This window comes from Glossina fuscipes, unplaced genomic scaffold (genome assembly GCF_014805625.2).
Source record: "Glossina fuscipes isolate IAEA_lab_2018 unplaced genomic scaffold, Yale_Gfus_2 0, whole genome shotgun sequence".
NCBI classification, from domain to species: domain Eukaryota; kingdom Metazoa; phylum Arthropoda; class Insecta; order Diptera; family Glossinidae; genus Glossina; species Glossina fuscipes.
In genome coordinates, this window is record NW_023998414.1 from 24,430,841 (window position 1) to 24,443,450 (window position 12,610).

At 34.0% G+C, this 12,610-nt stretch overlaps 1 protein-coding gene across 3 annotated transcripts in view; it reads right to left on the reverse strand.

Annotated features, from left to right (window-relative positions):
- Positions 1-565: 565 nt before the first annotated feature.
- The window catches only part of LOC119635639 (peripheral plasma membrane protein CASK), a 93,028-nt gene continuing 80,983 nt past the window's right edge, over positions 566-12,610 (reverse strand). For all 3 annotated transcript variants that reach the window (XM_038030536.1, XM_038030545.1, XM_038030552.1), the window contains 6 exons: positions 4,857-5,085; positions 1,748-3,023; positions 1,484-1,680; positions 1,125-1,256; positions 874-1,055; positions 566-806 (listed from right to left, as the gene is read on the reverse strand). In XM_038030536.1, the coding sequence (XP_037886464.1) occupies positions 615-806; positions 874-1,055; positions 1,125-1,256; positions 1,484-1,680; positions 1,748-3,023; positions 4,857-5,085 (2,208 nt within the window). In that variant the 3' untranslated portion in view covers positions 566-614. The remainder of the gene's footprint in view (positions 807-873; positions 1,056-1,124; positions 1,257-1,483; positions 1,681-1,747; positions 3,024-4,856; positions 5,086-12,610) is intronic.

The window sequence follows — 12,610 nt, forward strand, 5'->3', positions numbered from 1 at the left end:
ACTTTTAATACAAGAAAAATTTATTTTTATGAAAAATAGTGAGAAGATATTTGTATTTGTATTATTTACTCTCTTTTTATTTTTCCGTTTTTATTAATAGAGTTTTTCTATTTATTAGTTTTTTTATTTATATAAATTTTCGTATTATGATTGTTTTTTATTTTATTTTTTATATATATTTTTTTCTTTTTTGTAATATCTTTGCTAATTAAGAAAATCTTTAAAGGAGCTTTAAAAGTCAGAGAAAAGTTTAAAATGGAAGCAGAAGATTTTTGTGATCCTCTCTGTCTCGCGCTTTTTTTACTTAACGAAATAATAGAAAATTAATTTAATTTAATAAAATTCAATCAAATACAAATACAAATAAAAAATAAAATAAAAATTTTAAAATAATAATTATTGCCAAGTGAACTTAAATATAATTTTGTTTTTCTTTTTTTGGGGAAATATGTGTTTGTTTTTCTAATCGTTAACTTTATCTAAACCTTTTCTTATTTTTTTTGATATTTACAAAATATATTTATTTTTTTTTTTATTCATTTAATTATTTTTGATTTTTTATTTATTTATTTATTTATTGTTTTGTTTTTTGTTTGCTTTTTTAGTTAAGTATTCTATTCTTCACGATTGTTATGCACCCAGCTGGCGGGTACCCATTGCGGTTCACGTTCCAATGAATTAATTTCAGCCAGTAGCTGATGATAAGCTCTTTCGGTATCATTGTTAATGATAATCATATCGAATAGATGACCCCATCGGGCCTCCATATCGCGGGCGGTGGCTATAATATCTTTAAGTTCTTCCTCCTGATATATGTAAGTAAATTACATAAGACAAAATAATAGCATATTTATACATATAATAAACACTCACTTTAAATGGTTCACCGTTTCGCAATTTCTTTTGTCTTAATTTATCGAGACTAGGTGGAGCCACCAGCACTACATAAGGTTTCAAATCGGAAGCTCGTAGTAATTTCAAACTCTGGGGATGTAAATTAAGAACACAAATTTTACCACTAGCAACCACAGTGCGTATGGCTTCTAAAGAAGTGCCTAAAAAGAATTCAAAAATCCCTTTTTATATATGTTTTGAAAAATAAATACTTTGTTTATCGTACTTACCATAGTAGGCTTTTTCGTATTCACCATGCTCCACAAATTTGCGTGCCAAGATATCAGCTTCAAACGCTTGCCTAGTAATGAAATGGTAATCTACACCAGGCACTTCACCCTCACGTCTAGCTCTCGAAGTATCTGGAAAAGTTGGCAAAAACAAAAAAAAAGAAAAATGATGGAGAAGTGTAAGAATGTCGGAAAGACTTTCCTATTCGAACTAGCCTACTACTGAAAAACCTACTAAACCAATTTTCTTTTTAAACACCTTACCGTTAAGTTTGAATTTTTGCTCAAGTAAATAGAAGACTATAAACAGTTTAGTGTATAGGAAACCAGTACCTGCGCGCTTTATTAAAAAAACTTACGTGGCACCGCAGCCGAGAAGCGTTCCGAATCCGCCATTAAACGTTGACGCAATTCATGACGTCCTATGTTAGGAGGACCAATAAGCACTATGGGTCTCTTATGGGTAGCGCGTGGATAATATAAGGCCACCTCTTCATAAGTGAGTATTTCCTCAGGTTCTGTTTCATCCGGCGCTGTTGTGGCGTATAGAGGATAACTATAGGATAAGAAGAAAATTAAATATAAAAAAGAAAAAAATTTCTTGCTTCTATAAGAGTGCTCACCCCGCCTCTGAGCTGGCTTTCTTTTTCTTTTTCCGTCCTTTGCGAGCACACAGTAGCGTAGCTCCTTTACTGCTGCTACCATCTTTACTATTTCTGGCTAAGCCGGCTTCTTCGGCTATGGCCAATTTCATAGTTTCACGTTGATGCTGAAACGATTGACTAGGTATCAGGCCGGCCAAAGTCTGGTCTTCTTCACCCTCCCGATATGCCTGCCACCAGTTAGGATCCTCCCGTGAAATAACATGCAAAACATCGCCTTTTTGAAAACTTATACCCAACTCTCGACACGGTATATACAAGTCATCTTCCGGATCGTAATCAAAATGAGCCCGTACGTGCAACACAGCGTTTTCTCGATGACCGCCGCCTGGTGGTGGACTGCCGGCGGGCACTATCAGAAATGTAAGTGTCCCTTGCATTGTACTTAGCAAAGCGCATACTTCATTAACAGTTTTACCGCGTAACTCTTGGCCGTTGACCTCCAGAATTTCATCGCCCTCGTGAAGCAAGCCTGACTTTTCCGCTGCTCCTCCTCTTACTATTCTTCCTATAATTACCGCTTCACCTTCATTGCGTACAGTAGCACCCAAAGGTTCAGTCGATTTCTCAATTTGTATTATACGTATATTGTCGTTTTGATCATTTAGTGTCCCAAAGCAGGCACTAAGTGGTGGAGAATCAGCTCTTAGCGGAACTGAAGATTTCATAAAACCGCCCACACCTTGCGAACCACCATGATGTGGTGTTATATGGGGCGGCAAAGGCATAGCGCCTCTCTGTGGTACCACTGGCGGCGCCACTGGAGTAACACCTCTTAGAGAGGCCGTTTTTGGTGGTATCGGTACTGGCGGAGGCACAGCAGCCCCTGCCACCGGTGAAGCTGGCTGTAAGCCTGTTGTTCTAGGACTACCCGTTCCACTCATTGAAGGCGATGGTGTAGAGTCCGTATGTGTTGCCACACGATCATGAGCCAACAGCAAACCTTCCATTTCGTGGGACGTCAACAAATTGCCTAATTCTATAGCTGTCGCCGAATTCGAATCGGCCAATAATTCCACAATATCTTTTTGCAATTGCATGGCATTCGTGTGTACAGGATTGGCGACTTTAGGCCGCCGACGTTGCAGGACGGCCGTTCGTGCTGCCATAGCATGAGCCACTCCGGTATGCGAGAGTATATTATGAGCTGCTGCCACTCGTCCCGCAAGCGTTGACATACCACTCTTTGTAAGTTGCGTTTGAAGACGATTAAGGGCGTTTATCAAGTCCCCATAACCTAAAGAAAACGACATGATGAGACCAATTATCCTTTGGAATTGAAAAATGACATCATTCGAATATATCGTTAAAAAACAATTTAGAATTCTTTAAATGCTAACCACACGTCATGTGACGTCGCGTGACGTTCACGGTATCAGAAATTCCAAAAAAAGATACCAATAAAAATAAACCTTGACAATAACAGAAGACTTGATGATAATACTTATATCTCATCTCGACAAGAGTCTAAGATATATGTTCTTATTACACTGAATTGAATTTAGTTGCCTTAACTTACAAGCTTAACTTACAAGCTAAAATCATCGTAAAATTTCTCAACTCTGGCAATTTAATACTGGGCCGAGGCGAAGGCGAAGAAAGCTATTATCGACATAAGAGCGAAAAGATTACAATTCCGCAGTAAACTCGTGTAAGCGTATTGCAAAAGAGATACTCATATTCTCAACCATAGTCCCTTTGAAAAGCCAACTCTTGTTGTATTTCACTCAGAATGTACGCCATATCTTGTCTTCAAAGAAATAATGGCGACGAAGTCATTTTTGAAAAATATTGGTTAGCATCTGGTTTTCATTGACGATTCTAAGATCAACTAGCTGTCTCATACCTACGCAGGAGCAGATGCCACCCTAAGTGAAAGCGCTTCAACATTTACAACAACGGCTAGAGCTACTCTTCATGTCATAAACTTTGCTCGCGAAATGAAACTCAAAACAATTATTGTCACAGATAGTTTGTCGGTCGTAATAACCATCTGAAACCCGGCAAAGTTGACCTGCAAGACCATTACCGAAGTATGGAATACGATTACCACTGACGGATACAAAATTAAAATTTTTAACGTATCGGGTCATATTGGTTTCTTGGGAAAAAGAGTTAGCAGATGTAGCAATCAAATTCTCCACTTTGCGGACACTGTAATGGAATAGATTGACTTTCAAAATTATATTAGAAAAAAAGTTGAGGCGAAAGTTGACGAAGAAGATCGACACACTACTCGCATGTTATCTACTTCCATATCTACTAACATTGCTCGGCCATTTCAAGCTCGGTGGTTCAGCTCTCCTAGCCCTTATTCGGTATGGTCGGGTAATGTACCGATAATGCATAACTTTCATGAACTGATCGATCTATTACTTAACCTAGCGATAAACGACAAAAACTTCAACACACTCGAAATATTTCTAAAGGAAAGTAAGGCCGCTTTTTATATAGAAGAGACGTAGAGAAGTGCGTTGATTTTTTGGAACAGTTATCGTAACTAATGCCATGTGTTCAGTTCTATCTGCGTGAATAATGAGTTGATTGCTTGAAAATAAAATCATGTTACAAATGCAGGAAGAAGTAAAATATTGGACGAGATTGCTGGCAATGACAAACTGATCGATTACTCGCTGAATTCTTAGCATGTTAATAACCCTGCGGCCGCCTTGTGAACCTAACTTTTACCGGACAAACTTGAATCTATATCTCGGAGATAAGCTGCAGCTGGAAACTCCATCAATCATTTTACACGAAATGGAGACGACAATCGTTGAAAATGCTTCATAGCATTAAGACAGGCCAGCAGTCTAGAAGGGTTACACTTTGAAAATTGACTCTTCGCAGCGTCATTCAACTGGGATGCGTCTTTGGCTTGTACCATCTCTTGAACGATCAATAGCGCCCGGCTACGTTCGAAATATGTTTAAAAAAAATTCAAAGAGTATTGGAAACGTGGGTTGAATTGATGAGTTATGTACAGACTGTAGTAAGGTATCAAGATTTTCATGTGAAATTCTTTTCGTCAGATATTTAATTATTTAAGTTATAATATTTTCATTTGACTTACTTGTAATATTTTCGACATCTTCATCTTCCACATAGGCTTCATTTTCTATACCACTACTGACTGTTACACGTTCGGCAGCCAGGGGTGGCTGTTGAGCTGCGTTGTTTGTTGTTGGCGATTTGCTATTCTGTAAAGCTTTAAGTTTACGCGAGCCCCGCAAACTGGCTCGCAAAAATTCATTTTGTTGGGCGATACGTTCTTCTTCCTCCCGACGGCGACGCAATTGTTCCTAAAACCAAAACAAAAGGGAAACAAAAATAGAAAATAAAAGAAAAGCAGAAAACAAAATTGTAAATATATATAAAAGACATTTATGTCAACACAGATTTTGAATAGAAGTCAAAACAAAACAAAACTTTTATTGCACTTCAATTATTTTTAAGACTAATCCTTTGCCGCCAACAACAATAACAAATGCATTGGCTTTGTTTTAATTTAATTAGCACATGGAGAGGAAAAGAAAAAATCATTTTCTTTCTATACATTTTTATGCAATTTGCTCAGTGTTCTTTTCATTCAGGGAAGAAAAGAAACGAAAGAATGAAAATAAATTAAAAGAAAAAAAAAGAAAATAAATAAAAGGAAAGCACAATACATTTCATTTATTTTGCAGTTATTATTGGCTTGTACTGCTAACTTTGTGTCACACATCCCTGCTTCGTCCCCCCTTCACATCTAATCCGTTGAGACTTTTTTATTATGAATAACATTAGCAGATCGTATGGAAGGTTAGAGATAGAGAGAGAGAGAGAGAGAGAGAGAGAAAGAGAGAGAGAAAGATTGCAACAATAAATGTTGCCTACAACGGCTTAACGAGGCCATTGCCTGTTGTTGTTGCTTTTATTTTTACTAGTTTTTAGAACAGGGTGAATTACATACAGTATTTTTGCGTTTTTGACGGTTAACTGCACGTTGCATACATATACTTATGATATTCTTTTTTTCTTTAAATATCTTTAAATGCAACAATTGCTAAGTAGTTGCTATATTTACCTGAGATACTGAGGCCACTTAGGCACACATTTTCTAATGAGGCTACATACAAATCTTATTCACGCTGCGTGCAAACATATAAGCGCATGTTTTTGTTAATATATATATATATATATATATATATATGTATATGTTTATTGCTTATATGGTATATGTATTGACAATTTAGAAACCTATTAAGTGTTGGGCCTATTTACAAAAAACACATGCCACCAGTCATAACAAAACATAACAAACGCATAAGTGGATGAATTATTATGTTTTCAATAAGCCTTTGCGTTCCAAATATCAATAGTTTTTGTAAACAACAAATAGAAACACCTTAAGTGGTCATGTAATACATTCGATATTGAAATGGGTTAATAATGAAAAATCCATTAAAAATCTGATTTTAAATTTAATTAAACGCCACGAATAATGAGATGATCTTGGACATTGCCAATGGATACGATTATAAAGACAAATGTATCTTTTAATCATTTATCGATACTTGGCTTGGATTTGCTTAAAACTAAACGTTATATGAAATTTTGAATCATAACTTTCCAAAGCAATTTTCCGAATCGCCTTTGAAATCAATCCTCCTATGAATTTACTTTAAAAGGATGAAATATTTACAATTCCCTTCAGTAAAGTAAATTAAGTATCAAAGAGAATTTTAGTCACTTGATCGCAAAAGATCCCTTCATCTCTTTTTTCTGCGAAAACTGGACTTGCTCTCACTTCCACCACATTATATATATAAATACGCCTTGATGGTTAATACAAAAAGTGTTATGAACATTACTGATTTTTATCGACTTTAGTTATCGATTGACAAACTGACCTGAGACTTTTCCAAACGCATTGTTTTGATTTTGATCGAAAAATAATAGAGAGAGAGAGAGAGAGAGAGAGAGAGAGAGAGAGAGAGAGAGAGAAAGAGAGAGAAATAGTGTTTAATGTCGCCTATTATTCATAGATTTTTTTCCAAAATTTTGCATTTGAAGCAGAAAACCAGAGAGAGAAATCCACTTTCCCTTTTGCCCGAGAAACTCGGCTTGGCTTAATCAGCCATAACAAGAGTTGTAAAAAAAAAAAAGAAAAATTTTTGAATTAAAATGAAAATGGCTTAAACATGACTTACAGGTGTCCCTCGTATAACGCCGTACAAAATTTTAGATTATTATAACACGCATATATACGAAAATAATCAAGTTTGTATGCAACTACATAAGTAAAGTTTTGTAATGACGGATAAATCCCTAGTGCAGATGAATTTCAATCGACTTTGAGAAAAAGAAAAAATCCATTATCTATAATCTTTAAAGAAAATAAATTTTATGACTGTAAATTTCATTTTGTAAAATACATTTTTAATTTTTTATACATCATCTCAATATTGAATTTTATGTTATTTCTTTATGAAAAGTTGAAGTTAACTTAGTTTTACATTTCCATACATACGTTTCAAATGAAATTTAAACTACGTTAGAAGCTTACACCGTAAGACTTCGTTTCGATATAATACGGTATACGTAGACTTGATTTACATTATTTAAAAGTCACGGCTTCGATATAATCTAAAACAGGTTTCGTTGCAACGCGATCGACTATGGCCTTGATTTATATTATATCCAAGTTTAAATTATATTCTTTTATATTATGTCTTAGTTTAACTAAATATATAAAAAAAAGTTTCGTATACGTTTAGATTTCGGTATAGAGCGGTATGGATTAATCGTGTTATACGAGGACTGCGCGTACCATGAACAAACATTACAATACCGCTCACGATATTTCAAATAAATTTTTTATTTTTATTTTTTTTTTTTATTTATAGAATCATCTTTATAGTATAATGCAATTATGCCGGTGATAGACTAATTCAATCATTTATACAAAGCTCATAAACGTTAGAGCTTCTTTAATGCTTGCTTGCATGGAATGTCTAATTAAATCGATTAACCGGAATCTAGAAAGGTTGAACATAAACCAACACTAAGGGGGTTACGGTGTACATTAGATAAGGTAAGGTAAGGGGATAAGACTTATTATATATATTAGATAAGGGGAAAACCTTAACGGTACTCTCCGCAATCGAAAGCTTTCGACTTATGTAATTTGGGTAACACTGATTCCATCACAGCTGACAGTCATTGAGAAAACAAATGAGCCAAAATTTCGCAGCATCACAAAAGGAACACCTCTTCGTAAGTTTATTAAACAATTCATCGTGTTTGTAACGAAGATGCTTTATTAAAGTAAAGAGCAGCAAGCAAATGCCACTTTTCGGACTTAGAAATTTCGATGTTAACGCTGCGTTCCGTGCTCTAGTCTACCAATCATTAAGAACGTAGATGAAATTTTTCAAAAAATTAAGAAAGACCAGTCCATTCCATCATAAGGCAACGGTACAAAAACGAAACAACTTTAAATGACTTTCTTAAGGCGACAAAAACAAAAAGAAGTTTAGTAAATTGGTACCACGTGGATTGAGAGTGCATTGATTAGGACCGATGAGAATCGATTCACATACCGTAAAGCGTTTAGAATTGATCAAAAGCAAAAGGAAGCAATACCTTACGTTGGTCTTGCAGAGGGGAGTGATAGATAAAGTATATGTGAGGGCCAGGATTAGTACGTAGACGCCGTGAATGGCGTTTCGCATACATGCATGCTACTGCAACCACCACCATCACCAATAGTACCTGTAAAGAGTCCGACCTGAAGTTCGCATAGCGAAAACACACACACACACACACACACAGACATACACATGAGCATCTTAAATAGCGGAATGGATTTTCAATTTTAGTAATTTTCCTTATAAGAACAAGTTTGGTCTCGCTTTACATTTATCTCACCCCACAGATCTGCTAAATACAAGAATTCGGGAAAATCTATTCATAATCCTGCACCCCAGTTATCATATAGTACACAATTTTTTTTCTCTTTATATCAAGTTACAATCTTATAATTGCAGAGTTTTTCGTCAAGAATTTTACGTTGAATCCCCTAAGTTTTGCTTCGCAATTCGATCGATTAAAAAGCTCGCATATAATTATTAAATGGCCAAAGTGCTTTTAATTATTAGGTTTTTCCGAATAAATAAATATAATACGGTATAAGAGATACGATATACGATCGATTAATCGAGTGAAAAGATTTTCACGCCCTATCTTATCATCAAACATTTTTATTTACTACCTATGCATATATATGTAAATCCGCCTAAGTGATCGAGTATGAAAAGTCGACGCGGCTAACAGTTCATCCATCGATCCGAGGTCGTTTTTCAATAAAGCCGTTAGATGGACTTAGAATGCGGGTGCTTTAAGGTTTTAGTCTTGGAACTTTCGCTGATTAAATTAATAGTAATGGGTAATAGTAATAAATATATATATATATTTTATATATATATATATATATATATGTTATGTATCTAATTGATTTTAATTATTGTGTTATATAAATATTTTGATCAAAATTTATTTATATTAAAGCTCTCCGTAATGTTGAGACTTGCCTGTTGCAATTTCAATTGCTGTGAACGCGTTATTGGTATGGCACGTTTCAATGATGAATTTCCTCGAGCGAACATTTCACTGTTATCGCCGTTGGCGTTTGTTACAATTAAAGAATCATCGTTTGTTTTAGTTAAAACAGAATTTGTTTCAATTGTTTGCATTTCATATAAATCAAAATCATATTTATTTGGTAAAGTTGATGGCGGTGAGGACGACGGCGGTGGCGGCGGCGGGGGCGGGGGCGGAGGAATCGGTGATTGCATTGGTGTTATTAACGGTAGAGTTAATGTAGTTTTTGTAGCATCCGAAGATAACGATGACAGCGACGATGGTGATAATGATGACGTTGAAAGTGACGATACCGAAGTGACGGCTGTATTACCGGCATTGTTAGTCGTAGCAGCAGCCGTAATAGTGCTAACGGCGTTTGTGGACGGTAATGAAATTTTATCACAATTATTTATTAACTTTGTTTTACTTATTTCATTGATTTCGTTTTCCTTATTTTGAATATTGTTATGATTATGTTTTACATTAATGTTGTTTTTATTATTACTATTATTATTATTATTATTATTATTATTATTATTATTATTATTATTGTTATTATCTTGTTCATTATTTATATTATTATCGCTATGAATGTTATCTAAATTATTTTCTAATATTGTACGCGTTGTTGTAGCCATTGTTGTTGCTATTGTTGTTGTTGGTATTGTTGTATTCATAATTATTATTGGGTTATGATGATTTGTTATAAAATCATTATTGAACGTTTCAGCTAACAGTTCCGACGATTGCGAGGACGCAGCCGCTGTTGTAATATTTGTTGCAATATGATCAAGTGTTATATTTAATGTTGTAATCACCATGTTTTGCTTGTTCACTTATTTTATATTTATTTATTTCTATATAAATTAGTTAGAAGGAGATATAACTGGTTTTTCATTATTTTTTTTGTTTTTTTTTAATATTTTTCCATAAAAATCTATCCACAAAAAAGAAAAGAGCAAAAAAACACACACCCTGCTTGATATTGGAATTGTGGAAAAAATTTACATAAATTAAATTAACTGAAACACGGCTATGTAAATACTTGTCATATGTAAAGTGCAGAGGTTCCCAAAGTGTTGCCGGTAAATGCAATAAATGACTTCTCAAACAAAAAAAAAAAAAAAGAAAAAAGGTTGAGATAACTGTATTAACGGAGTAAGTATTCTTTCTATTTAACGGTCATCGGGTAGCAATATATGGAACGGTATCAGACATCTCCAGATAAAGTGCTTTGAATTTAATACTCGATGATGTAGTATTTGCCGCATTCAAGTTGAGGTAAAGCATGCTCGACGCACAAATGCGTCACTCCAGCATATGAACGACGAACGAGACTAGTTACAAACACAAAATGCTACGCCTATCAGACATACAATCACTTATAATCAATTCAAGTAAAGAAAAAAAAATAAATAAAAACATTCGCTCAAGAGTGTAAGGTAAAGTATGTCTTAAATGCTTACTAAGACCATTTGGCAGTCCGAAATGGAAATTTGATTTGATCGATATCCTCAAGCATGAAATCAAGTTTTCTCACTTGGCTGATATCAAACAAAAATTCGCGCATTCTTAAAACCCTTTTTATTTATTTATTTTTTTTTTTTGCATTTATTCAGATTAGATTATATCGTAAATAATACACTTGACTGTCAACTTATAGCGTTGATGGATGAGAGGAGTGTTAATTACGGTGTATGTGTGATGGATTTTTTTTTTTTTTTTTTATTATTTTTCAATGCCATCTGTTCGTGACGTCATTCGAGGAAAGATCTTTAAATTTAACATTTGGGACACTTAAAAAGCTTTGCCGTTAAGGCCGGACGGAAGTGAACAAACTATCTACGCGTAATCTGCAGTAATGATTTAAATTTTTTTTTTTTGTTATTACGTTTATTCTATATAGTTAATGCAGGTAATAATGTTAAAAATTTTTAAATTGAAACTTTTTTTTATTTTTTATTCCTTAGGCTCACTACAAGTTATGCGCTGCCCCTTTGCACATATGCTTAATCATCTTTAAGTTTTCGGTCGACTTGGGTAGATCTGTCTATCGATCCGTTTCTTATTCTGTCTGAAAGGTTGCACATACTATTATAAATCCTTAAAGAAAATGGATTATATTTGATAATCAGTCTTCTTTATTGACAATAGTTTGTCTGCAATATAAAAGCTATCCTAACGTACGTCACCTATGGCGACTATTGACCGAAAGCCTTGCACAAACCATTTGCCAAGACTATCTTTAATCTTGTAAGATCGGAAAAATGAAGAGAGTAAATTGAGTCTTGACATTTGCTTAACATTTCTTACTCTGATGACCACTGATGCTGTCTGAAGTTAAAATAAGCAAAATTCATAAACAGATACATCTATGAAGAGTGCGTGCAAGAGGGAATGACGCGCTTTCAAACTTGCACCCACAATAGAGCTTAAAGTTAAGTACAAGTCCTGGTTAATGGGTTCTTCTAAGGCCAATTAAAAAAATCCTACTACAAAAACGCGGCGTCTACCTTAGTGAAAGAAAGAGAATGGGAAAGGAAGGAACCGCTCAATGTGTACTCGGTATCGGGCAGTTTTTCTCGCTCTAAAACGCCTTTATATCTTTTGTTTTATTTATCCTTTATGTCTATCTTACTTAGCATTAGTTTGTTTATTTAAGTTATGTTTTGCTATTTTATTATATTTTATTTGTATGTTTTCAATTTTCTCGTTTTTATTGAATTTTTTACGCTGCATATTTTTGTTTGTTTTTTTTTTTTTATTATTATTATTTTTTTTTTTTTATTCTATTCTTTTTGTGTTCCATTTGTATGCATCTCGACTTCGATCTCTGCTGTAGTTGGCGTTATTTTATGAGTTGTTCTTTCTTTCGTACTCTTTTCTTTTTTTTTTTTTTTTCAATATTTACTTCATTGCCTACAAAACAACACGTACGTACGTGTTTTGCATTAAAATTACAATAATAACAAAAATTGAAACAAGACAAAACGCGTACGTACATTTATGACTTTTTCTTTAATATTTTTATTTACTTTTTTTATTATCTTTTTTTTTTTTTTTGTTTAATATTTTTCATGATATGCGGAATTTTTTGTTTTTACTCTTTAGGCTTTCAATAAAGAAGTCTATGATGAATCATGATTGAAAAGAGAATTTTAAAGATAAATATTCGTTTCACTTAAGATAAATTTTACTTTA